A 27,688-nucleotide genomic window follows, 5' to 3' on the forward strand; every position below is an offset into this window, starting at 1 on the left:
CTGTTTATTGGTCCCTGAGGTCCGAAAGGTTGGTCACCCCTGCTCTGGACTTTTTTCTCAGGATCTCAGGTCCTTTTGTTGCAGGAAGTGAACAGACTAAGTGTATAAAATTATGTGTATAAAATCTTAAGTGTCTAAAATCATGCATGGGATAGAAAAGGTGGATAGAGAAAAAATATTTTCTCTATCCCACAATACTAGGACGAGGGGGCCCTCCCTAAAGCTCATAGGTAAGAAAGTGAGGACAAATCAAGGGAAATAGTTGATGGAATTCCCTTCCAGAAGAGGTCGTGACAGCTGTCAGCTTGGAGAGCTTCAAGGCAGGATTAGACAGATTCATGGATGTATCGGTGGTTATTGAAACGGATGTCCATGTGCCGCCTCTATGTTGGTTGAGGCAGGCAGGATTCCCTTGGGTCCCATTTGTTGGGGGTCCAGGGAAAGGGGGGGCTTGCCTTCCCTTTCTGCTCAAGATCCACATGGACAATTGTGGGGCCACTGTGTGACACAGAAGGCTGGACTCAATGGGCTTTGGCCTGATTCAGCATGGCTCTTCTTAGGTCCTTATGGACTAGAGGTCTTTCTGGCCTTTCAACGCTCAAATCCTGAATTTCAGAGACTTAAAAGTTATCTTTTTTCCATGGTGTGTATCATCCTCAAGCTTCCGGCCAGGCCGACTATTTGAATGAGGACCATATAGAAAAAACTATTTTTGTAAACAATTCCCTTGTTACCCCCCAAAAAAGAAACCAAACAGAAAGGGGAAAAAAATATCCCGTCGTTTTTAATTATTATTCATCAAAAGCCCAAAAGACATCATCACTGACCACAAAGTCTCACACGCCTAAGTATAAAAAAAGACTTAAAAAAAAAAAAGCAAAGAGGAATAAAACAAATAATCCCTCGTCTCTTTAACACGACGAGCGCCCGAAAACACAGATTTGTAACGTTTACACGACAATATTCACTCGGCGACGATCCAGGGTTGTTTTCCTTTTTAAACAATGGATTGGAAAAGAGGGGGACGAAAAAACACACGTTAACATGTAACCACCGATACCTTCCCCACCCCTGGACAACTGCCCCAGACAAACCCAGGAGCATTTTAAGTCAATATGACCTAGAGGAGATCCAAAGAGACGGGGGAGGAAGCATTAAATCCAGGGAGGCCAGTTTGGAGGGTCCCGGAAAGAAGCCCCCAGCATTGTGCGCCCTCCAAATTGGGGGCCACATCTGCAGTGGGGAGTGGTCTCCCCCCGCATCTCTCCAGCCTCCACCCAGCGCTAAAGCCGTCCCAATGCCTGTGCACCAATACAGTAGTACCCCTAGATACGAGCATAATTCGTTCCAGAAGGGAGCTTGTATCTCGAGGCAACTCGTATCTGGAACAAGTTGTTTTTCCTCTCCGAAATAACCAAAAGCAAGGATTCTTCCGCCACCTAGTGGACGCTCGGCTCGTATCCCGAATTTGAGCTCGGGACTAGAACAGAAATGTCTCTCCCCTCGTGGCTCGTATCTTGAAATACTCGCATGTAGAGCAGCTCGTATCTAGAGGTACTACTGTATTTTGGGGGGACAGCGAGAAGTAGAAGTCATTTGTAGGGGCAGGACACAGAATCGCAAGAGGCTGAGGGGTGGAGGCTCCCAAATTACCGGCCTTCCCGTGTAGCCATGTGCTCTCCCCCCCCCCAGTTGGCTAGGCTCACTCACCCCTCCCGTTCAAAGGAAGCCCCCCACATACACGCACCCTCCGATCGATCGATCGCCAGGCAAAAGGGGCACAGCTGCCCGGGCTCCAGAGACGGAGACCAGCTGCGTCTCGCGGGAACGGGGGGGGGGGGGGGCGGAAGAAAGGTCATGCCCAGTCTCTCGGGGGTGGGGGCAAAGGGGGCCTTAGGATGCCCGTTCGGGCTCTGCAGGGCGGATCTTCATGGCAACGGATCGCAGGGGGTAGTAGCGCCCTCTCCAGGTCTTCCAGAAGATGCCCTGCTTTCTCTCGTGCCGCTGCCGCGGGATGGACCGGAAGTATTTGCCGTTGAGGTTGACGTGGCCGCAGTAGCTGAACCACCAGCCTCCTGCGAGGGGAAGAGGGGCAGAAAACGGGTCAGCCAGATACGTAATATTTATTCATCGGGTTTATATTGCAATAGCAATAGCATTTTGACTTATATACCAGTTAGGTCCCACAGAGTGGATCTTCTCTGGGTCCTGTCAACTAAACAAAGTCGCTTGGCGGGACCAAGGGGAAGAGCCTTCTCTGTGGCGGCCCCGGCCCTCTGGAACCAACTGCCCCCAGAGATTAGAATTGCCCCCACCCTCCTTGCCTTTCGTAAGCTACTTAAAACCCACCTCTGTCATCAGGCATGGGGGAACTGAGATCCTCTTTCCCCCTAGGCCTTTACAATTCTATGCATGGTATGTCTGTGTGCATGTTTGGTTTTTATATTAATGGGTTTTTTAATCGTTTTTAGTATTGAATTACTATTGTACACTGTTTTATTGTTGCTGTTAGCCGCTCAGAGTCTCCGGAGAGACCGCTTCCTAGTGCTTTCACAGCCCTCTCTAAGCGATTTACAGAATCGGCCTCTTGCCCCCCAACAATCTGAGTCCTCATTTGACCCACCTCGGAGGGATGGAAGGCTGAGTCAACCTTGAGCTGGTGGTGAGATTTGAACTGCTGAACTACAGCTAGCAGTTAGCGGAAGGAGCCTGCAGTGGTGCGCTCTAACTACTGGGCCACCCTGGCTCTAAGGTGAATAGTGTGGGTGGGGCAGGAATGCCTTTCCTAGACCCCAACAGGGGAGCGTCTCCATCGACGGGCCAGAGGGAAAGACTACAGGCAGCCCTCGACTTATGACCCCAAGCGAGCTCCAAAATTTCTGCTGTTAATTGTTCCCGTGTGTTGAGTGTTGCCCCATTTTACGACCTTGCCACCATTGTTAAGTGAGTCAGCCCAGTTTTGAAACCAGTAACAAAGTTGTTAATCTGTCTTCCCCTTTGATTTTAATTTTACAGGTAGTTCTTGACTTACAACCACAATTGAGTCCCAAAAAGAATGTTGATAAGACATTTCTATTCTATTCTCTATTCCATTCTATTATTTTATTTCTATGCTTTTCTATTATTATTCTGTTCTTTTCATTCTATTCTATTTTCTTTTCTATTCTTTTTTATTTTCTATTCTATTCTATCCTCTCTTTTCTTCTCTTCTCTTCTATTTTTTCTTCTCTTCTATTTTCTGTTCTATTATTCTTATTCTATTATTCTAATTCTTCTATTCTATCCCGTCCCATCCCATCCTATTATATTTTCTTATTCTGTTCCAGTGATGGTGAACCTATGAAACGGGTGCTACAGGTGGCACGCGAAGCCATATCTGCTGGCACGCGAGCGATTGGCCTGGCTGAGCTCCAAGGTCCATGTGTGTGCCGGCCAGCTGATTTTTGGCTTGCATAAAGGCTCTGGGAGGGTGTTTTTGGCTTCCAGAGAGCCTCCAGGAGGATGGGGAAGGCGTTTTTACCCTTCACCAGCTCCAGGGAAGCCTTTGGAGTCTGGGGAGGACGAAACACAAGCTTACTGGGCCCACCAGAAGTTGGGAAACAGGCGATTTCCAGCCTCCAGGGGGCCTCTGGAGGGTGGGGGAAGCCGTTTTCACCTTCCCCAGGTATTGAATTATGGGTGTGGGTACTTGTGCATGCGTAATAGTACATGTCCATGCTCTTTCGCTACCTGAGGATAAAAAGGTTCACCATCACTGTTCTGTTCTATTCTGCATGAGTCAAAAAGATGGTGGGGAAAATATTGACGGATCCCTCGCATCCTGGACACAAACTGTTTCAACTCCTACCCTCAAAATGTTGCTACAGAGCACTGCACACCAAGACAACTAGATGCAAGAACAGTTTTTTCCTGAACGCCATCACTCTGCTAAACAAATAATTCCCTCAACACTGTCAAACTATTTACTAAGTCTGCACTACTATTACTACTAGATTTTCTCATCATTCCTATCATCCTTTTCCTCCCACTTAGGGCTCTATGACTGTCACTTGTTCCTTGTATCCTAAGATTTTATTAATATTGATTGTTTCTTCATTGCTTATTTGACCCCTATGACAATCATTAAGTGTTGTACCAGATACATTCTTGACAAATGTCTCTTTTTCTTTTATGTACACTGAGAGCATCTGCACCAAGACAAATTCCTTGTGTGTCCAATCACACTTGGCCAATAAAATTCTATTCTATTCTGTTCTGTTCTATTCCATTCCATTCCATTCCCAATTCTGGGTCAGTTTCTCATCCCTGTCCCCTTTAAGAGCAGAGCTGGCAGGGGAATTCTGGGAGTTGAAGTCCGCTCCCCTTAAAGGGGACAGGGTTGAGAAAAAAATCCCAAACCCCTTTCGGACATTTATTTTCCCCCCTCCGCCGCCACTGACCCGAGAGGTGCTTGGCGCAGTTGGTGTCGCCCTTCAGGTCGTGATCACGGTCCCGCGTGGAGAAGGGCAGCTGGGCAAAGTCCCCCATGGCGCTCTCCAGCTCCCCCCGGATGGGGCCCAGGAGGCTGAGGGTGTAGGCCGTCTCCTCCCCGCCCAGCCGGAAGAGGAAGTGGGCTTTCTGAGCGCTGCCTTCCCAGTCGCGCAGCTCCACCTGCAACTGGAAGGGCTCCTCCTTCACCAGCCGGTGCAGCTTCTCTAGGCCGAGCCAGAAATCGCCTTAAAAAAAGAAGCAAAGGGGTTAACAGCCTTAGACTCAAGGACACCTCCATCCGTCCGTCCATCACTCGGGGGGGGGGGGAGCTTTGACCCCCCTCAGAGAGGGTCTGCAACTTGGGCAGACCTAGGGGACCGCCTTCTGCTGCATGAATCCCAGCGGCCGATTAGGTCCCACAGAGTCGGCCTTCTCCAGGTCCCATCAACTAAACTATGTCGTCTGGTGAGGCCTAGGGGAAGAGCCTTCTCTGTGGCGGCCCCGGCCCTCTGGAATCAACTCCCCCCCAGAGATTCACACTGCCCCCACCCTCCTCACCTTCCGCAAGACCTTGAAGACCTATCTATGTCGCCAGGCATGGGACAATTAAGGTCTCCCCTTCTCTGACCTTTAAGAGTTATGTGTGGTTGTGATTGCATAGTATTGCCCCTACAGCATCGCAAAAATGTGGAAGTCAGGAGGTGGGGTTTCCCATGGAGGGGAGGTTCAGGGGAATCCCACCAGCGCAAAAAGGGCGCTTTGGTTTGAAAAAGGCTTAAATGTTGGGCTTGCACGCATTCATTGGTTTTCCATGGATTCCTATGGGAAACATTGTTTCGTCTTACGAACCTTTCGCCTTACAAACCTCCTCCCGGAACCAATTAAGTTCCTAAGACAAGGTGTCACTGTACAGTAATATAACAAATCCAATAATAGATAGAAATAAATAAAAAGCAACTTCAAAGCTTCGAATCGACCAATCTGCTGCCTTCCCCCAAGCGGATGCCCAGCCCGCTGCTCCCTGGCATGAATTTTGGGGCAGGGGTGGTCGCCCCCCTTCACCCACCTGTGAGATTTCCAAAGCCGTCTTTATAAGCGTCCCAGAGTCGGTCAAAATCCACGGAGCCGTCCAAGCGCCTCTGGATCACAGTCCAGCCACCGTCTTCTACCAACGGAGAGAGCAGGATTAAGGGCACCGCCAGAGGGGCAAGACCCCCCCCCCTCAGACCCCCATGCAATCCAGTCACTTCTTAAAAACTTTCAGTGGTGGAGCAACCACAGTTTCTTGTGGCAAGCAGTTCCACTGGTTAATTGTTCTCACTATCGGGAATGTTCTAAGTTAGTTCTAAGTTGCTTCTCTCTTTGGTTAGTTAAAATAATTTTTGTCATTTTTTTTTACTCTGGCTCACATTAAAAATGAAATTCTGTCATCTGCTCCCAAAAGAAAAAAAAAACCCATGCACACACTGGGGCATCACATAACACACACTGTATTTTTGAGTATAAAAGAGGCTGAAAATTTGGGTGCATCTTATACTCTGAATGTAGAAACACAGAAACATAGAAGTCTGACGGCAGAAAAAGACCTCATGGTCCATCTAGTCTGCCCTTATACTGTTTTCTGTATTTAAATCTTAGGATGGATATATGTTTATCCCAGGCATGTTTCAATTCAGTTCCTGTGGATTTATCAACCATGTCTGCTGGAAGTTTGTTCCAAGGATCTACTACTCTTTCAGTGAAATAATATTTTCTCATGTTGCTTTTGATCTTTCCCCCAACTAACTTCAGATTGTGCCCCCTTGTTCTTGTGTTCACTTTCCTATTAAAAACACTTCCCTCCTGGACCTTATTTAACCCTTTAACATATTTAAATGTTTCTATCATGTCCCCCCTTTTCCTTCTGTCCTCCAGACTCTACAGATTGAGTTCATGAAGTCTTTCCTGATACGTTTTATGCTCAAGACCTTCCACCATTCTTGTAGCCCGTCTTTGGACCCACCCGTTCAGTTTTATCAATATCTTTTTGTACGGGAGGTCTCCAGAATTGAACACAATATTATTCCAAATGGGGTCTCACCAGTGCTCTATATAGCGGGATCACAATCACAATCTCCCTCTTCCTGCTTGTTATACCTCTAGCTATGCAGCCAAGCATCCTACTTGCTTTCCCTAACGCCTGACTGCACTGCTCACCCATTTTGAGGCTGTCAGAAATCACTACCCCTAAATCCTTCTCTTCTGAAGTTTTTGCTAACACAGAACTGCCAATACAATACTCAGATTGAGGATTCCTTTTCCCCAAGTGCATTATTTTACATTTGGAAACATTAAACTGCAGTTTCCATTGCTTTTTTCATAGCTCCCCCCCCCCCCAGTCCTAACTAGGTGCTAATGTTCTTCCCAGCTTCCTACTCTCTCCAAAGGAAGTTTCTCCCAGCCCAAAGTCTTTGTAGTCTTGCTTTCATTGCTACTCCCGCTGATAAAGATTTTTTTCAGCCATAACCAGGGGATTAAAATAATGTGCTGAAGCTGACCAGACTAAGGACGCTAGAATACCTGGTTATATACATTCCCTCCCCCCATTTTCCTCCCCCCAAAACTAAGGTGCGTCTTATGCTCCAAAAATACAGTACATACTATATACATACATATATACACATACCCATATATACTTTATTGATTGATTGATTGATTGAATTTGTATGCTGCCCCTCTCAAATACAAAACAGTAAACATCTCAAACATACATATGTGTGTGTGTGTATATATATAAAGATCTTGGCATATGCCAAGACCTTCATACTTGTACCCGTGAAAATCTACGAAAACATATATATATATATATTTTCACGGGCATCTGTATGCTGTGAGTTTGGGTTTTTCCCCGTGTAATATTTTGAGTTTCTTTGCAACGTTTCGGCGAAATCACATTTGCCATCATCAGGCTCAAGTTATGGGCTTCGTGCTGCTTTGGATATTCAAAAAAACCTGAACTCACAACAAACTACATATACAGGGTGTCCCAAAAAAATGTATACACATTTTGAATTATTGCAAACTTGGTATTTATTATAATTTTATTATTTCAGAAATGTAAAAATATTTACAAGTATCATTTTACTGTTTTTTTCACTGCATTTTCACTAATTTTAAATAATTGTAAATAGCCAATAATTAAACTGTTTGTGTTTATTTTGCAGATTCAATCCCTGAACACAATAATGACAGCCAGACTAACCTTTGAAAACAAATAAAAACAATAAAACAATAAAATGATACTTGTAAATATTTTTACATTTTTGAAATAATATAATTATAATAAACACCAAGTTTATAATTATTTAAAATGTGTATACACTTTTGGGGGATACCCTGTATATATGTATGTATGGATGGATGCATGTATGTATATACATGTATACATACACATTCTATTCTATTCATTATTCTATTTCCTATTCTATTCTAATTTCTATTCTATTCTTTCTTTATTCATTACTCTATTCTTTCCTGTTCTATTCTATATTCTATTCCATTCTTCATTTCAATATTCTATTCTATTCTATATTCTATTCTATATTCTATTCTATATTCTATTCTATTCTATTCTATTCTATTCCTCTTCCTTTACAGTGGAAGCAACCTGCACCCCTCTCTCTTTCCAAATCCAACCAGCCAGGCTCCCGTGATTTGAACCCAAGACGCTCTCTGCCCCCTAGGCGGACTTACCCATGTCACAGAAGACGTTGAAAGCCGGGGCTCCAGGCGGCTGGATCTCAAAGACCCCACTGTTCTGCTGCCCCTCCAGGAAGAGGTCGTGACAGCTGGCTGGAAGTCCTAGAAGAAGGAAGGTGGTCAGCAAGTTGGAATTAACACGCAGGTTACGGAGGCCGATCTACAAAGACCGAAACGACGCACTCGCGAAGGAGGGAGGGTCCGCGCGCTGCAGTTCGACAGAACCGCTTACGTGTCTTAACAGACCACGGAATGGATCCCTTTGCTTTCACGCGTCATTTTTTTCACTGATGATGTAACCTCAAACTGTCACTGAACCAATGGTTATAAATCCATAACCCTTGAATGTTATGGTATTATTTATTTATTTATTTATTTATTTATCTATTTATTTATTTATCTATTTATTTATTTGTTTATTTATTTATTTATTCCTACTTTCAGATGGAAAATGCTTAAACTTGGATTCTGGTACTGAGGAAAACTCCAGTTTTTACTTGTGGAGAGCCTGTGTTTCTGGATTTCAATATCTGCCGTTGTGGAGGCCTTCCACACCCGGTCCTCGACATATATCGGTTCACTTAGTGACCGTTTCGGAGTTACAACTGCACTGAAAAAAAGTGATGTTATGATCAATTGCCAAACTTATCACTGTTGCAGCTTCACTTGATTTACATTTGGTTGCTTGGCAACCGATTCACACTTATGATGGTTCGTAGCTTCCTGGAGAATCACGTGATCCCCCTTGGCGACCTTCTGACGGGCGAAGTCAGTGGGGATCTCGTATATAAGCAAAGGGATCCATTCTGTGGTCTATTAAGACAGTGTTTCCCAACCTTGGCAACTTGAAGATATTTGGACTTCAACTCCCAGAATTCCCCAGCCAGCATTCGCTGGCTGGGGAATTCTGGGAGTTGAAGTCCAAATATCTTCAAGTTGCCAAGGTTGGGAAACATTGTATTCAGACACATAAATGGTTCATATACGGATCAGCGTCAAGGCTGAAACATTTTGGGCTGGTTTGTTTGTCTTCGACTTATGGCCAGAAGTTACGATCACTCAGTGAAAAACCTAGAAACCTAGAAGATTGACAGCAGAAGAAGACCTCCTGGTCCATCTAGTCTGCCCTTCTACTATTCCCTGTATTTTATCTTAGGATGGATGGATGTTTATCCCAGGCATGTTTAAATTCAGTTACTGCGAAAATTCACTTAATAATAATAATAATAATAATAATAATAATAATAATAACAACAACAACAACAACAACAACAACAACAATAATAATAACAATAATAATAATAATGATGATGAATGCCACCACTCTCTCGAGTTTGTGCTCGCGATAACACAGAACATTTCGTGCTGCACGACCCTGGGTGCTTAATTGGTTTTCCGAGATCGATCGATGTACGGAGCCTTAACCCTGAAGCTCAAAGCTGTGGATGCAAAATTATTTAACACGATCCCCAGCTGGCATTCTGACTCTTAAAGACATCTGGAATAAGGAGACAGGCGCTAATTCTGCTCTTTGGTACAACTGCCTCCGGTTATCACTGCATGCCACTCTTGTAATGCCTTGGTCAACACAATATTAAAAGGTGATGTTGGGACTCTAGAAAGAGTGCAGAGAAGAGGGAAAAAGAGGATTAGGGGACTGGGGGCTAAAACCTATGCAGAACAGTTGCAAGAACTGGGCATGGCTATTCTAGTGAAGAGAAAGGCCAGGGGAGACCACACAGCAGCAGGCTTCCAATATCTCTGGGGTTGCCCCAAAGAAGAGGGGGTTCAATTTATTTTCTAAAACACTAGAAGACAGGAGAAGAAACAAGGGATGGAAACTAATCAAGGAGAACAAGTTTTGGTTAATTAGAACAATTAACCAGTGGAACAGCTTGCCTCCAGAAGCTGTGAATACTCCAACACTAGAGGTTTTGAAGCAGATGTTGGATAATCATTTGTCTGAAGTAGTGTAGGGTTTCCTGTCCAAGGAGGGGGTTGGACTAGAAGACCTCCAAGGTCCCTTTTAACTCTGTTGTTGTTGTCGTCATTGTTGTTGTTGTTGTTGTTGTTGTTATTATTATTACTACTACTAGCATCTTAGAATTAAGCAGGAAAGAGCCAAACTGAGGATGGGCATCGGAGAGAAAAGACAGTGGGAGGAGAACAATAATAACAACAACAACAACAACAGAGTTGGAAGGGACCCTGGAGGTCTTCTAGTCCATCCCCTGCTTAGGCAGGAAACCCTACACTACTTCAGATAGATGGTTCTCCAACATCTGCTTTAAAACTTCCAGTGTTGGGCATCCACAACTTCTGGAGGCAACTTCTGTTCCACCGATCAACCGTTCTGATTGTCAGGAAATTTCTCCTGAGTTCTAAGTCGCTTCTCTCCTTGTTTAGTTTCCAGCCATTGCTTCTTGTTCTACCCTCAGGTGCTTTGGAGAATAGGTTGACTCTTCCTTCTTTGTGGCAACCCTTGAGATACTGGAAGGCTGCTATCCTGTCTCCCCTGGTCCTTCTTTTCATTAAACCAGCCAGGCCCAGTTCCTGCAACCGTTCTTCATAGGTTTTAGCCTCCAGTCCCCTAATCCTCTTTGTCGCTCTTCTCTGCACTCTTTCTAGAGCAGATGTCTTTAAACCTGGCAACTTTAAGACTTGTGGACTTCAACTCCCAGAATTCTCCAGCCCTGTTCTAGAGTCTCAGCATCCTTTTTGCATTTTGGTGACAAAACCTTCTCTGGGCAAAGGAGCCAGGCTATAAGCTGCCCCAAAGCACACACCCCCCTAGTCAACCAATGGCAACCCAAGTCTGCATCCAAACAAAGCCCTCTGCACATGCTCAGGCATGCAAGACAGCACAGGCCACAAAGAGCCCCCCCACACAGCTGGACTTTGCCTTGGGCTGGCAGCCAGGCAGCTGGCAGGGAGGGGCAGGACAGTTGGGCAACGAGGGAGGGGACGTGGCAGGCTAGAAGGGGACTTTGCCCAGGGCGGAGCAGAGCAGATGGGAATGGAGGGTGTGTGTTTGTGGGGAGGGGGGAAGAGAATTGCAGCCCTAAAGAGAGATCCTGTTCGTGGCCCTTGCACAGAGGGGGGTTTTTTGGTGGTGGTGGGGAAACCAGCATCCTCGGAATTGCAGGGGGGGACGCTTCTGCCGGGGGGGGGGCAGGAGATGAAACTTGGGCAGCAAAAAGGTTCTGCAACACAACAAGACCGACACAGACTTCAGAGGAGAATCAGAATTGCAGAAAAAACAATGGCTGCCAACCTGCCTTCCATTGAGGACCTGTAGACTGAGTCAAAAAAAGGGCAGGGGAAATATCGACTGACCCCTTGCATTCTGAACATAAACTGTTTCAACTCCTACCCTCAAAATGTCGCACAAAAAGACACAAGAACAGTTTTTCCCAAACGCCATCACTCTGCTAAACAAATAATTCTCTCAACACTGTCAAACTATTTACTAAGTCCACACTACTATTACCACTAGTTTTTTCCCATCATTTCTATCACCCATCTCCTCCCAATTAGGACTGCATGAATGTAACATGTTGCTTGTATCCTGAAGGTTTTTATTGATATTGTTTCTTCATTGCATATTTGACCCCTATGAAAATTGTTAAGTGTAATACCTGATAGCAACATAGAAACATAGAAGATTGAGGGCAGAAAAAGACCTCCTGGCCCATCTAGTCTGCCCTTATACTATTTCCTGCATTTTACCTTAGGATGGATCTATGTTTATCCCAGGCATCTTTAAATAGTATAGAATAGTATAGTATAGTATAGTATAGAATAGAATAGAATAGAATTCTTTATTGGCCAAGTGTGATTGGACACCACAAGGAATTTGTCTTGGTGCAGATGCTCTCAGTGTACGTAAAAGAAAAAGATTCAAGAATCATGGGGTACAACACTTAATGATTGTCATAGGGGTCAAATAAGCAATGAAGAAACAATCAATATTAATAAAAAGGATAAATTCAGTTCCTGTGGATTTACCAACCACGTCTGCTGGAAGTTTGTTCCAAACATCTATTACTCTTTCAGTCAAATAATATTTTCTCACAAGTTGCTTCTTATTTATTTATTTTATTTATTACTTAGATTTGTATGCCGCCCCTCTCCGAAGGCTTCTGATCTTTCCCCCAACTAACCTCAAATTGTGCCTCTTTGTTCTTGTGTTCACTTTCCTATTAAAAACACTTCCCTCCTGAACCTTATTTTTTAACCTTTTACCATATTTAAATGTTTCGATCATGTCCCCCCTTTTCCTTCTGTCCTCCAGACTAGACAGATGGAGTTCATGAAGTCTTTCCTGATACGTTTTATGCTTAAGACCTTCCACCATTCTTGTAGCCCGTCTTTGGACCCGGTCAATTTGGTCAATATCTTTTTGTAGGTGAGGTCTCCAGAACTGAACACAGTATTATTCCAAATGTGGCCTCGTCAGCGCTCTATATAAGGGGATCACAATCTCCCTCTTCCTGCTTGTGATACCTCTAGCTATGCAGCCAAGCATCCTATTTGCTTTCCCTACTGCCTGATTCTTGATTTTATGTGTATTTTGTGTCCCCTGAGAGCATCTGCACCAAAGCCAAATCCCTTGCCAATCACACTTGGCCGATAAAGAATTCGATTCTTGTTGCAGCCCCAAAGAGACAAAGAGAGATCCTGTCCGTGGCCCTTGCACAGTGGTTGGGGAGGGGGGAGAGAGAAATCCGCATCCCCGGAATTGCAGGGGAGGGGGCTGCAAAAGGGGGGGGGGAGGCCTCCTTCCTCCCAGCCTCCAAAACAGCTGCCGGGGGCAGGATGCCAGAGAACAGCCCGGGCTGTGGAGGGAGGGGAAGGGAAGGGAAAGGGGGAGAACAGACCTTGGAGTGTAAACATGAACTTTCCCCCAATTCTTCCTCCTCCTCCTCCATCAGAGGGAGGGAGGGAGGGAGGGGCTGGGCTTGCATCATTCAGAGGGCAAGGGGCTACGTGAGCAGGAGCAGGAGGCTGCAAACAGATACTCTCTCTCACACACACACACACACAAGGCTGCTGGTGGGGGCAAGGAGGAAGAGAGTTGGATCAAGGACAGGCCTGGGAAAATCCGAGCCAGCCCGGTTAGCTCCGCTCATAAAAATCCTTGAGGACTAGCGCCGCTCCTAATCTCCTTCGCCATATTTGCGGTTATTCCCGAAGCAGTACAAAGAATCCACGCAGAGATTTCCTAGCCCGCTGCCAAACGCTTGGTGCCAGCCCAGGCTGAGGCAGGCCCATGGGCCCCGTGGTTAAGGGTAGAACGTGAAGCAACGGGTGGAAACTAAACAAGGAGAGAAGCAACGTGGAACTAAGGAGGGATTTCCTGACAGACGCTCGTTGGATCGAACCGATTTGCAAAGGGAACGCGGCCAGAAAAACAACCCCACCCAAAACCACTGGAAAATAATAATAATAACAGAGTGGGGACCTTGGAGGTCTTCTAGTCCAACCCCCTGCTTAGGCAGGAAACCCTACAGACAGGTGGTTATCCAACATCTGCTTTAAAACTTCTAGTGTTGGAGCATTCACAACTTCTGGAGGCAGGCGGTTCCACTGATCAACCGGTCTGACTGTCAGGAAGTTTCTCCTTTGTTTTAAATTGCTTCTCTCCTCCTTTAGTCTCCACCCATTGCTTCTTGTTCTACCCTCTTTGGCGAATCTTTTGTTTGGAAGTCGCTCTCGGAAAGGTCTTAGATGGTGGAAAGGGAGGGAGGGAAAGGGAGGGAGATTGAGGAGTGAAGTAAAGGGAGGAAGGAAGAGGAGGACGGGGAGGTTATAAAGTTGTGAATGCTCCAACACCTGGTGTTTTATAAGCAGATGTTGGAGAACCATCTGTCTGAAGTAGTGCAGGGTTTCCTGCCCAAGCAAGAGGTTGGACTAGAAGACCTCCAAGGTCCCTTCCAACTCTGTTATTGTTATTATTAAGGAGGAGTGAAGGGAAAGCAAGTAGGAGGAGGAGAGACTCAGAAGAAGGAGAGAGAGTACAAGGAAGAACAATTAAAGGGACCGACTGGCGTTGGGTAAGAAGAGGGGAGAAATTAAATAAGAGATTGCTTTATGAAAAACATCATTTGAGTATTGCCCACAAGATCATATGCTGCAACGTCCTACCGGTCAACGACTACTTCAGCTTCAACCGCAACAACACAAGAGCACGCAACAGATTCAAACTTAATATGAACCGCTCCAAACTTGAATGTAAAAAATATGATTTCTACAATCGAGTTATCGAAGCGTGGAACTCATTACCAGACTCAATTGGGTCAACCCCTAACCCCCAACACTTCTCCCTTAGACTCTCCACCATTGACCTCTCCAGGTTCCTAAGAGGCCAGTAAGGGGTGTGCATAAGTGCACTGGTGTGCCTTTCGTCCCCTGTCCAATTGTCTCTCCTTTCTTCCAACTATCATATATATTCTCTTCCTTTCATATATCCTCTCCTCTAAGTTCACTTTCACCCTCTTTTATATTACCACATGTCTATTTTTCTTCCCATGTATTTGTGTATTGGACAAATGAATAAATAAAATAAATAAATAAAATGAAATAATGGATTAAAAAGTTGGAAATTGATGTGTGTAATTGGAAGGTATACTGCTCAAAAAAAAAATAAAGGGAACACTTAAACAACACAATACAACTCCGAGTAAATCAAACTTCTGTGAAATCAAACTGTCCCCTTAGGAAGCAACACTGGTGGACAATCAATTTCACATGCTGTCGTCAGCACCTTCAACTTTGTACAGAACAAAGTATTCAGTGAGAATATTTCATTCATTGAGATCTAGGGCAGTGTTTCCCAACCTTGGCGACTTGAAGATATCTGGACTTCAACTCCCAGAATTCCCCAGCCAGCATTCGCTGGCTGGGGAATTCTGGGAGTTGAAGTCCAGATATCTTCAAGTGGCCAAGGTTGGGAAACAGGGATCTAGGGTGTTCTTTGAGTGTTCCCTTTATTTTTTTTGGGAGCAGCGTATATACATGTCAAATTTGTCAAAGTTGTAGGTGAATGTGGAGGGGAAAAAATTGGCAGAAAAAATTAATAAACTAAAATGAGGGGGAGGAGGAGGAGAACCTGTTCCTTTGAGGGGAGGGGGCCAGACTAGAAGACCTCCAAGGACCCTTCCCCTCTCTGCAAATCCACCACCCTCCAGGCCACTCTGCTTCCTTAGGTGGGGGGGGGATCTATAAAAAATCAAAGCACAAACTTTTGATATAGATCTGCCGTTGTTTATTGTTATTTGAATGTTGTTATGTTTATTGTATATATTCTTGTAAATAAAAGTTATTTCTATATTTCTATATTCTGCATCAGCCAGATACAAGAGCAGCTCGGAATTTCTGCCCCCAGGAGCCAAAGCCCCCCCTACTCAGACCGTGGGGTTTTGGGGGGGGCTGCATATGAGGATGGAAAGGTTTCTGGCTCTGCTTTCTGCATATTTTGGAAAGCCCGGAGCAGGAATGGGGAAGTTGGGGGGGGGGGGTGTGAGTTTGGCCTTTCCCCTACTTGGCCAGAGGCCAGCCTTCTCTTTCACTTCCCAGGCAGCCCCCCCTTGCCCCCCGCCTTTTTCTCCCCTGGCACGCCAGCCGTTAACCCCGCCACTCCCGGACTCATCCGACTCAACCTCTGGCCCACTTGGCAGGCGGCCACCCCACGCGCTCGACGGGAAAAGGGAAGGGAGGGGCTCTCGCTAACCGGCAGCCTCCAGATGTTTGGGCCGGGGAATCTGGGAGGGGCCCTTCCCTGCGACATCTGGAGGGAGAAGAAGACTGAGACTGAACCAGCCACCCTGAGAGAGAGAGAGAAAGAGACAGAGAGAGAAAGAGAGGGGGAGAAGGAGAGAGAGAAAGAGAGAGAGAGAGAAAGAGACAGAGAGAGAGAGAGAGAAAGAGAGAGAAAGAGACAGAGAGAGAAAGAAAGAGAGAGAAAGAGAGAGGGGGAGAAAGAGAGAGGGGGGGTGGAGAAAGAGACAGAGAGAGAGAGAAAGAGACAGAGAGAGAAAGAGAGAAAGAAAAAGAGAGAAAGAGAGAGAGCTTTTTAAAGGTAGTGGGGGTCTCCAGCTTTGGCAACTTTAAAGACTTTGGGAGTCTTCAACTCCCAGAAAAAAACAAAAAAATAATAATTCTGTGACTTGAAGTGCACAAGTCTTAAAAATGATTTTTTTTGGGGGGTGGGGGGTTAAATTGTTATTAGATTGTGTCAAATTGTTATATGCCACTCAGAGTCCGGAAGGAGATTATAAATGAAATAAATTATATTAAAGTTGCTAAGGTTGGAGACCCCAACTTTAATTTATTTTATTTTATTTATTTATTGTATTTCTATGCTACTGAACTCCCGAATCTGCCGTTGACCAGGGCAACATTTTGGGTAGCAACAGGGGTCTCCAAATTTTGACAACTTGTAAAATACAGTGTATGGGTTTCCAAGTCACAGAATTCCCCAGTCAGTCAGGCTGGGAGTTGAGGAATAGAATAGAATAGGAGAGGAGAGGAGAAGAGAAAGGATAGAAGAGAAGAGAAGAAAAAAGGAGAAGAGAAAGGATAGAAGAGAAGAGAAGAAGAGAAAGGATAGAAGAGAAGAGAATAGACATAGCATACAAACAAACATTAACACAGACACCTCTACAAAACAAACAAAAGAAAAAAGAAAAAAATAGAAAAAGGATATTCTTTTTCTATTTTTTTCTTTTCCCCCCATTTTTTTAATTGACGTGTTTGTGTTAATGTTTGTTTGTATGTTATATTTATGCATATTTTTTGTGCACTGATCTTTTTTAATGAATGTATTTGAATTAAAATTATTATTTTTTAAAAAAAGAATAGAATAGAATACAATTCTGTACTGGGCCAGGTGCGACTGGACACCCAACAAGGCCTTTGTCTGCGGTGCAGAAGCAAAATTTCGTCAAAATTTCTTTTGACCAGCTATAAAATTTATCCGATATTTTATAGTAATGGGATAAATTTTACTGTTGAATGGAAAAATGGAAATGTTCAAAATAGATAGTTAAAATTAAAAGACGTAATGAGTAAGGAGAAAGAAATAGCAGTTTAAATATCGGGAGGCAAAGGAAAAAGGGAGACAGAAGGAAAGGCCTATTGGAAAGGTTTAGAAACCGTAAATGAATTGTTAATATTAGCTATATATAAGTATGAATATGCTATATATATTAATTAATATCATGAGAAATGTAAACTGACTTGTCATGTAACGTCCACTGTTTTTAAAGTTTTCTGTTTGTTATATGTATTTGTAAATAATAATAATAATAATAATAATAATAATAATAATAATAAGCCACAGGATCCAGACATCTTGAAATTTTGCAAGGTTTGAAAAATTGGATACGTGTGAAAAAACTGAAACATGAGAATTTGATTTAAATTTTGGGAAGCCGGACGGCGAAGATGAGAAATGGTGGTAGCACTATATAATAATATAACACAAGACTTACTTATTGTTTGGACTTTAAACCTACAGAACTTTATTTTATGAAGTAGTTGATATATTACGAATAGTTTCTTTTATTAAAGATATATACAGAGAGAATTTTTTATTAGCTCTATGATACAATATTAAAATTTAGATAAAAGAGATTTTATTATTGTTTGCATTGATGTAACTTTTTATAGCAAGATGCAGAGGAAGAATTTTTATTTAGATTTTTAAGAATTGACAATGTTGTATAAAATGAATAGAAATTTTTAGACGAGGAGAGATAGGAGTAATAAGAAAAGTTTATATCTGATTGATTTTAAGCATTGTTGCTATGCTTGTAACTATCTATTGTTTTATTTTATGGTGGAGAAAATGAAAATTTTAAACCTGAAAAATTGGATGTTCTAGTTTAGACGGGGAGACCAGCCTCTCAGCGGCTTTCCTCCCATGCTCAGGGCAGACCGGGTCCTCGACTTACAACGGTTCGCTTAGTGACCATCGCAGTGTCCTGGATCGCATGGGGGTCACGAGATTCCCCTCCTGCGACCTTCTGACCAGCGAAAGTCGACGGGGGAGCCAGATTCACCGAACGGATGGGTGACTAGCTTGGACTCATTTAACGACGGCAGCAAAAATTTTGCAAAAGGAGTAAACGTTCAGTGAAGCCCTGTCTCTGAAACGGTGGGGCTTAGTTGTGGTCGCACATACAGGACCACCTACACCCAACCCGAGACCCCCGTCTCCACTGACCGCATGAAATGGCAGCTGCTTCCAGCACCGAGGAGAAGATCTGAAAAGGACGCTAGTCCTCATGACTCTTCCTGGGCCGAACTGGGACTGAAGCCCAAGGACAAATACTGTATTTAATTTAATTATTATTATTATTATTTATTTATTTTTTATATTGTTATTATTATGTTATTACTATTACTATTATTAATAGTAATATTAATATTAATATTAATAATATTAATATTTATTATTATTTATTTTAAATAAATGGTTTATTTATTTGTTTATTTATTTATTAGATTTGTATGCCGCCCTTCTCCGAGGATTCGGGGAGGGTCACAGCATATAAAATAACAATACAACACAAAGGCAAATCGGATTAAATTTAAAGATTTATTATTAATAAATCTAATTAATTTTTTTAGATTTATTATTAATTTAATTTATTTGACTTATATGCCGCCCAATCCCATAGGGCTCCTTATTATTATTTTTTTCCAAACTGCTTCACCCACCCAGTGGATGGACTATCTGTCCGTCTGTCCATCCCTTTCTGATTTTTTTTTTTGTGCAAATTTGCAAATTTCAGGACACCCACAAGCCGAGAGCTGAGCCAGGCGTGATTCATCTGAATGGATCGGACTTTTGCCTGCTGTTTTCGTGCCAACCTGCAAAGTTTTGCAATAGTGACAAGGTTGTTTGCAGCTGCTAAAGTCCTTGGCTTCCTGCCACCTCTTGTGCAAAAGGAACCGGGGAACCCCCAGAGGGAAAAATGGAAAATAAATCCCAGCCAAGACGGCTGCTTCACTCACTTGAACCTCTCGGCGTCCCCGGTTTGGCCGTCTGGTTCTGACTGGCCGCTCGGTCATCGGTGCTTCGCTGGACGGTCACTTTCCACCGAGGGATTTGCGGGTCCTTTTCGCGGCGTTGGGATGGGATGAGGGTGTTGACCTGGGAATTGGGGGGGGAGAGAAAGAGGGACGGGTTTATTTTCAAAGGGAAGGAAGACGGCAGGCATAGTGTCTCATCCATGGGGAAACCGTTTGGCCTAGTGGTTAAAGCACCAGGCTACAAAGCAGGAGTTCTAGTCCCACATTAGTCAAGGAAGCTGGCTGGGTGACTTTGGGCCAATCACTAGGAGACCGTGAGTTCTAGTCCCAGTTTCACCAAGAAAGACATCTAGGTGACTTTGGGCCCAATTACCAGGCGCCGGTGAGTTCTAGTCCCAGCCTAACCATGAAAGCTGGCCAGGTGACTTTGGGCCAATCACTAGGAGACAGTGAGTTCTAGTCCCACCTTAAGCAGGAATGAGTGCTAGGTGACTTTAGGCCCAATTACCAGGCGCTGGTGAGTTCTAGTCCCAGCTTAATCATGGAAGCTGGCTGGGTGACTTTGGGCCCAATTACCAGGCGCCGGTAAGTTCCAGTCCCAGCCTAACCATGAAAATTGGCCAGGTGACTTTGGGCCAAGCACTAGGAGACGATAAATTCTAGTCCCACCTTAAGCAGGAAAGAGTGCCAGGTGACTTTGGGCCAATTACCAGGCGCCAGTAAGTGCTAGCCAAATCCTAATCATGAAAGCTGGCTGGGTGACTTTGGGCCAATCACTAGAAGATGGTGAGTTCTAGTCCCAGTTTAACCAGGAAAGACATCTAGGTGACTTTAGGCCCAATTACCAGGCGCCAGTGAATTCTAATCCCAGCCTAACCGTGAAATCCAGTTGTGTGACTTTGGGTGCGATGGTTGTGGTGGTGGGGAAAACAAGAGGGTGTGTTGGATATTTGTCAGCCTTGACTTAATTGTAAAAACAATAAAAGGTGGGATATAAAATATATAAATAGAATAAAACCAATTTTGCCTCTCCTGGCAGAGTTCAAACTGTCTTAGACAAACCATCCCACACTTTTTTAAAACAAAGTGTTTTAAAACATACATACTGAACACGTATATCTTCAACATGTAAGAAAATTCCAATAGATTCTCTCGATATAAAAATTCCTAAATCTCAATTATTCAATCTATCCAAAAATAAGAGACTATATCCAATTTTTTGGTTAAAAAGCAACACTCTGCATTTTCAATTCTAATAGTAGTAGTAATAATATTAATAATGAAATTCTTAATTTTTCAACTTCATTTCAAACCTATTTTCCGTTTAATTCTAAACATGTGTTACATATTTAACTACGGTACCCTTTCTCTTTCTGTCATTCAGGTTTCTCAATTCTTTCCAGCCCTAACCAGGTGCTAACAACGTTCCCAGCTCTTAACGGCTTGCAAGCTCTTTCATTGTTACTCTCTGCAAAGAAGAATGTTTTCCAAGCCCTAAGTCTTTGCAGGGGTTTTTTCATTGCACTATTTGCTCTCAATGTTTCTTTCTAGGTGCTAATGATGTTCCCAGCTCTTACCGGCTTGCAAGCTCTTTCATTGTTACTCTTTCCACATAAAGTTTTTTTTAAGCCCTAACCAGGGGATAAAATAATGTGCTGAAACTGACCAGACTAAGGATGCTAGAATACCTGGTAGGCAGATTCTTTTCCCAATTTTCCTCCCCCAAAACTAAGGTGTGTCTTATACTCTGAAAAATACAGTAAGGGGGAGGGGGCGTTTGCCCAGGTTCACCTAGTGCACCAGTTGTGGCCCTATTTGGACCGGGAGTCACTGCTCCCAGTCACTCATGCCCTCATCACCTCGAGGCTCGATTACTGCAACGCTCTCTACATGGGGCTACCTTTGAAGAGTGTTCGGAAACTTCAGATCGTGCAGAATGTAGCTGCAAGAGCAGTCATGGGCTTTCCCAAATATGCGCCCATGTTACACCAACACTCCACAGTCTGCATTGGTTGCCGATCAGTTTCCGGTCACAATTCAAAGTGTTGGTTATGACCTATAAAGCCCTTCATGGCACCGGACCAGAATATCTCCGGGACAGCCTTCTGCCGCACGAATCCCAGCGACCAGTTAGGTCCCACAGAGTGGGCCTTCTCCGGGTCCCGTCGATGAAACAATGTCGTTTGGCGGGGCCCAGGGGAGGAGCCTTCTCTGTGGCGGCCCCGATCCTGTGGAACCAACTCCCCCCAGATATCAGAGTTGCCCCCACCCTCCTTGCCTTTCGTAAGCTCCTTAAAACCCACCTCTGTCGTCAGGCATGGGGGAACTGATACTTTCCCTCCCCCTAGGCTTATAAAATTTATGCATGGTATGCTAGTATGTATGATTGGTTTCTAAATTGGGGTTTTAAATTAACTTAAATATTAGATTTGTTTACATTGTATTATTATTGCTTTGAGCCGCCCCGAGTCTGCGGAGAGGGGCGGCATACAAATCTGATTAATAAATAATAAATAAATAATAAATAAAATAAAGTCTAAACGCTATTGCTAAATGCTACGGTTTGGCCTGAATTTGCAGCGAACAAGAGATCTGTTGATCCATCCCAAGGGATCTTTAGTGATCCCGTTCAGAGGTATTTTGCAAGGCTGACTCCCCCCCTGCCCCACAATTAATTTTCCCGGGCTTCACTTTGCCCTAAAACCTGCCACCCAGAGCCCTTTGGAGGCCAGGTGGGTCTTTCAGTAAATAAAACCATAAATGAATAAAGGTCACACAGGACAAAGGATCTGGCGAGAAGGGAACCGGTGACTGTCTGGAGCCAGAGATGATTAAAAAAAAGTGGAAATAAATACTTTCCTGTCCCCCCTCGCCCCTCCGTAAAAGTTGGGGTTTTGGCTTGTTTAGTCAAATTGCAATTCTTTTTATTTTAAAGTGAACCTGGCCAGCTTGTAAAATAAGAGGAGATATCTAGCCGACCAGAAAGGACAAATTTTGCTCTTCGCTCTTTTCAGCATGTGGAAATGTGGAACATTCTCACGTTTTGTGAGGCTCTGTCCACATCAATTAAATTGCAAATAGGAGAAAGGCAACTGAGGAATCCTTTGAAGTCAGGAGCTTCTCAGGTTTTTAAAGATGGGTGGGTGGGCTTCAAACTCCCAGAATAAGAATAGAAACATAGAAGATTGACGGCAGGAAAAGACCTCCTGGTCCACCTAGTCTGCCTTATACTATTTCCTGCATTCTATCTTAGGATGGATCTATGTTTATCCCAGGCATGTTTCAGTTCAGTGACTGTGGATTTACCAACCACGTCTACTGGAGGTTTGTTCCAAGCATCTACTACTCTTTCAGTCAAATAATATTTTCTCATGTTACTTCTGATCTTTCCCCCAACTAACCTCAGATTGTGCCCCCTTCTTCTTATGTCTCCAGAGAGGGGCGGCATGCAAATCCAATAAATAAAATAAATAAATAAAATAAATGTTCACTTTCATATTAAAAACACTTCTTCCCTGATTCTTCTTGATTATTTAACCGTCTATTCATCATATCTAATTCAGCACAGTCTAAAATCTTCTTAAGAATATCTGTTTCTTTTGGAATCTCACTATCTTTCCATTTTTGTGCGAAAACTATCCTGGCTGCTACTAATATACCGTGTTTCCCCGATAGTAAGACCCCCCCGATTGTAAGACATATGGGGGGTTTCAGGGGGGTCGGCTTATATAAGCCATACCCCGAAAGTAAGACATATGTCTTACTTTCGGGGAAACACGGTACTAAAAGCGAGGGAGGCGTCCGCTACTCCCGCCGCCGCCTTTGGTCTCCCCGCCGCGCCTGGGGCTGCCTGCCTGCCTGCTGCCGTAGCCGGGCTGGGCGTGGGGCATCCTCGGTGTTGGGCAGCAGCGGGAGGAGCCGCAGCCTCTGGAGCCGGCCACCCCCAGGACGCGCATCGCAGACCGGCCCCGCCACGGCGCAGGAGGGATGGAGGCCAGCCGCGCAACGCCGCCCGCCCGGAGGAGAAGAGGCCTCGCCCGGGCCGAAGCCGCCTTTGGTCTCCCCGCCGCGCCTGGGGCTGCCTGCTGCCGTAGCCGGGCTGGGCTGGGCGCGGGGCATCCTCGGCGTTGGGCAGCAGGCAGGCAGGCAGCCCGAGGCGCGGCGGGGAGAGCAAAGGCGGCTTCGGCCCGGGCGAGGCCTCTTCTCCTCCGGGCAGCCGCGCCTGCCACGCAACGCCGCCCGCCCGGAGGAGAAGACGCCTCGCTCGGGCCGAAGCCGCCTTTGCTCTCCCCGCCGCGCCTGGGGCTGCCTGCCTGCCTGCTGCCCAACGCCGAGGATGCCCCGCGCCCAGCCCGGCTACGGCAGCAGGCAAGCAGGCAGCCCCAGGCGCGGCGAGGAGAGCAAAGGCGGCTTCGGCCCGGGCGAGGCCTCTTCTCCTCCGGGCAGCCGCGCCTGCCGCGCAACGCCGCCTAACACCGCCTGCCCGGAGGAGAAGAGGCCTCGCCCGGGCCGAAGCCGCCTTTGCTCTCCCCGCCGCGCCTGGGGCTGCCTGCCTGCCTGCTGCCGTAGCCGGGCTGGGCGCGGGGCATCCTCGGCGTTGGGCAGCAGCGGGAAGAGCCGCAGCCTCCGGAGCCGGCCAGCCGGGCGCCCCCAGGACGCGCATCGCGGACCGGCCCCGCCACGGCACAGGAGGGATGGAGGCCGGGCCCGACGGGCTGCCGCGCAACGCCGCCTAACGCCGCCCGCCCGGAGGAGAAGAGGCCTCGCCCGGGCCGAAGCCCCAAGACGAGCCGGCCCCGGTGCCCGGGACAATATAACACATACCCCCAAAGTAAGACACAGTGGGGCTTTTGGGGGTAAAAAGATAGTAAGACACTGCCTTACTATCGGGGAAACACGGTATGAACTATTAAGTAATATATATATCTTTTTTATATTTATAATTTGATACGCCCAATAGAAAAAATTCTGGTGTTTTCTTAATATCTAATTGAGTTATTTCTCTCAACCATTTTTCTATTATGTCCCAGTACTCTTTAGCTTTTGGGCACGTCCACCAACAATGATAATAAGTACCTATTTCTATTTTACATTTCCAGCAATTAGGCGAATTAGTTTGGTACATTTTTGAAATTCTACTTGGTGGTAAGTGCCATCTATAAAACATCTTGATCTGGTTTTCTTTATAGGCAGTTGACTTTGTTATTTTCCAGTTACACATCCTTATTTATCCCTTATTTCTTATATAATAAGGGAAATAATTCTTATTTTTAAGATGGGTGGGGGCTTCAAATTCCCAGAATAAGAATTACTATTTTTCTGGGAATTTGAAGCCCACCCATCTAAAATAAAAAATAAAAAATAATCCAGCCGATTTGAGAAAATGGTGCTTTTGATCCATCATCCAAACAGCCAATCTGGTGCCACCTGGCATAAAAACCAGATTCTTCACACAAAAGGATGAGGGTGAGACTAGAAGACCTCCAGGGTCCCTTTCCAACTCTAGGATTCTTTGGCTTTTCTTTCTCTGCGGAGACTGCAGTTTGTTTGTTTTTAAAAATAGACACCTCCGTATTTGGATTTGCAAGAAAAAGAGGGAAGGGGGGGGTGTATTTATGTGGCCCCTTATAGGAGAACACCCCCCCCCTTTTCTCTCCTGTAAACACCAGGTAGCTACAGAATTAGGGGAGGAGCTGGGAAGAGCCCCCCCCTCCGCCATAAGACCCTTCCCCCTCTAAGTTGGGAAAAATAAGTTCAAGAGAACGGGCCTCCTAACCAAGCCTTGCTGCAACCCTCTGGAGATGCCGCCTACCACATCCCCCATCATCCCCAGCCGTCAACCTGAGCTTGTAGGAGTTTCTTTCCCATCTGACATTTCTGGAAGAGTTTTCCCTCCACCTGCTGCCCCTTAAAATCCTCACTCACTGTTTTCCTCCTCCCCGAAATGCCACCTCCCAAACCCATGAGCCACTGCCGGTCCAGGCAGCAGGAGACCCCCCCCAAAGCCTAATTTCAGCTTGGCTCCTCACCCACCCACCCACCCACCCAAGGAAGCCCCTCCAGAAACAACAGGATTTCATGTTTAATGTAGGCAGGTGTGCTGGCACTAAATAATATATATTTATTTGTTTGATAATTTGTTTATTTATTTATTAAATTTGTATGCCACCCACTCCCGAAGGACTCTGGGTGGTTTACAACAATAGCATAAAGAATAATTTAAAATCAAATTATTGCAGTCCTACCACGCCATGCTTATCCTGTCATACCTTATTAGGGTGGGAGCTAAAGATCTCATCCTATCCAGACCCCTTTCCCCACTCAACTCCCCCTGCCCACCCCTCACCCTGGCCCCGGCCCCTCCCTCCCCACAGGTGAGGGCCTGGCATGCCCCCCAGGAGAGTGGGGGTCCAATACCTTGCTCTGCAGGCTCTTAATCTGCAGGTTCTGTTTGTCCATCCGGAACTGCTGCTGTTTGATCTTCTGCAGGAGTTCCTCCATCCTGAGGTTCTGGCGCCTGACCAGGTCCTGGGAGACAAAGGGAGGGGCCGTGGAGGAGGGCAGTTAGGGTGGGGGTGGGGGCCTCTATGGCTCTCTCTCTCTGTATCTCTCTTTCTCTTTGTGTGTGTAGCTGTCTATCCATGTGTGTTTGTGTGTGTGTGTGTGTGTGTGTCTCTCTCTATAGGTCTATCTCTGTGTATCCCTCTCTTTCACTCTCTTTCTCTGTGTGTATCTATCTAGCTCTCTGTATGTCTCTGTGTGTGTGTGTAGCTCTCTCTCTGTGCGTATTTCTTTTTCTCTTTTTCTCTCTGTGTATCTTTCTTTCTCTTTCTCTCTCTCTCTCTCTTTCTCTGTGTATCTCTTTTTCTCTCTCTCTCCCTGTATCTCCGTGTGTATCTCTCTCTCTCTCTCTATGTGTGTGTGTGTGTGTATCTCTGTATCTCTCTCTCTCTTTCTATCTCTCTTTCTCTTTCTCTCTGTGTATCTCTCTCTCTCTCTTTCTCTTTTTTCTCTCTCTCTCTGTATCTCTCTTTTTCTGGCTCTTTGTGTATCTCTCTGTGTCTGTATCTCTTTCTCTCTCTGTGTGTATTTGTATCTCTGTGTAATATGTGTGTGTGTGTGTGTGTGTGTGTGTGTGTGTGTGTGTGTGTAGGAGAGCAGTGCCATGAAACAAAACAACCAGAAAAACCAGATCCTAACCAGCCCTGGGGAAAGCACCCGAGCTGGACCACCATTCTCTCTGGGGAGGGGGCGGCGGAGAGAAACCCACCGGAGTAGCCCACCTCCACAGCGCAGCTCCCCATCCACGCCGGGCGCCGGGGCCGTTTTCACTTCGGGGATCCGCTTTGCGCACGTCGGGAGCGTCGAGAAAACGCTCGAGCGACGGACTTGGTTGGGGAGGGGGCGCCTGGCGCGGGACGGGACCGAGCCGACCCTCTTCTTCTTCCGCCAGGGAATTCGCACGGACCGTGAGTGTGTGTGCGAGTGTGAGTGTGTCTGTTCTCTTCGCGCACCTCCGGCTGCCCGACCCCCAACCCCAAAAAAGCGCTTTTACGCGCAATTTTTATGCCGGCCGCACAACTCCCCGAGCGCTTCGGACAGGTTTTGGAAACCCTCGGGGGGGGGGGAGATCCCAGCCGGGGCTGCTCTGGGTTTGAATCCGGCCCCTGGGCACCGTTCTGGAGAAGTCCCTGCCGGCCCAGCCTGGTTCTCGGGAAGATGCCTAAGCCCGTCCTGCCAAGGGAACCGCCTGCCCCTCCATCCTTCGGAGCGCGCTGGGCTGGGAAAGGCGGGATGCGGGTCAAGCCGGGAAGGGACTCTGGGAGGTCATTTAGTCGAGCCCCCTCCTTGCTCCAGCAGGAGCTCGGGGCCGGGGAGAAAGGCGGCAGCGCCTCCCCCCGTAGACAAAGGGGACCTCTGCCCGCGTGCAGAGCGCCTGCCCGGACCCTCCGCCGACCCCACAGCCTCCGGGACGCACCTGCAGCACCTCCGGCTCCCCCGTTGCCGCGGCCGGGCCGTCCCCGCGGGCATTGGTGCTGCCGCCGCCGCCTCCGGTGCCGTCGATCCGCGCCTCCAGCCCTCGCAGCCGCCCGTCCAGCTGCGCCAAGCGGCCGTCGAAGAGGCGCTGCGCTCGGGCCAGGCGCTCCCCCTGCTCGGCGGCCGAGCCCTGCAGCCCGGCCAGGGAAGCGTTGTGCGCGGCCAGCCGGGCGCTCAGGTCCCGCAGCTGCCCGCCCAGGCGCTCGACGTGCTCGCGGAGCCCGTGGCCCAGCTGGAGCAGCCCGTGCGCCAGGACGTTCACCTCTTCCCACGAGGCCGCCTTAGAGGAGCCCGGCGCCCCGCCCGCAGCCCCCAGCCCCGCCAGCACCAGCCACGCCAACAGCCGCCGCATCGCGCACCTCGGGCGGAGAGAGCGACCGGAGAGCTGCGCGTAAAGCTCGCC

The 27,688-nt window shown here is 46.4% G+C and overlaps 1 protein-coding gene across 2 annotated transcripts; it reads right to left on the reverse strand.

Moving 5' to 3' along the window:
• Positions 1 to 763: 763 nt before the first annotated feature.
• On the reverse strand, positions 764 to 27,688 carry ANGPTL4 (angiopoietin like 4). Of its 2 annotated transcripts, none has more exons than XM_070743891.1 (7): positions 27,227 to 27,688; positions 25,666 to 25,776; positions 19,231 to 19,369; positions 8,203 to 8,310; positions 5,537 to 5,632; positions 4,440 to 4,715; positions 764 to 2,075 (listed from the first exon to the last, which is right to left on the reverse strand). In XM_070743891.1, exons 1-7 carry the CDS (start codon positions 27,635 to 27,637, stop codon positions 1,894 to 1,896), a joined length of 1,323 nt encoding a protein of 440 aa, XP_070599992.1. In that variant the 5' UTR covers positions 27,638 to 27,688; the 3' UTR covers positions 764 to 1,893. The 2 variants fall into 2 exon arrangements, with proteins under 2 accessions (XP_070599992.1, XP_070599990.1); XM_070743889.1 differs by having other exon boundaries at positions 5,537 to 5,635.

This window comes from Erythrolamprus reginae, chromosome 1 (assembly GCF_031021105.1).
Source record: "Erythrolamprus reginae isolate rEryReg1 chromosome 1, rEryReg1.hap1, whole genome shotgun sequence".
In the NCBI taxonomy this organism is placed as follows: Eukaryota; Metazoa; Chordata; class Lepidosauria; order Squamata; family Dipsadidae; genus Erythrolamprus; species Erythrolamprus reginae.

Coding starts and splice junctions, on each gene's coding strand:
- ANGPTL4 (XM_070743889.1), bottom strand. CDS start 27,637: ATGCGGCGGCTGTTGGCGTGGCTGGTGCTGGCGGGGCTGGGGGCTGCG. Junction 25,777..27,226: donor GGGAGCCGGAGGTGCTGCAG/GTGCGTCCCGGA, acceptor TTTGTCTCCCAG/GACCTGGTCAGGCGCCAGAA. Junction 4,716..5,536: donor CGGCTTTGGAAATCTCACAG/GTGGGTGAAGGG, acceptor TCTTTTTTTAAG/GCGATTTCTGGCTCGGCCTA.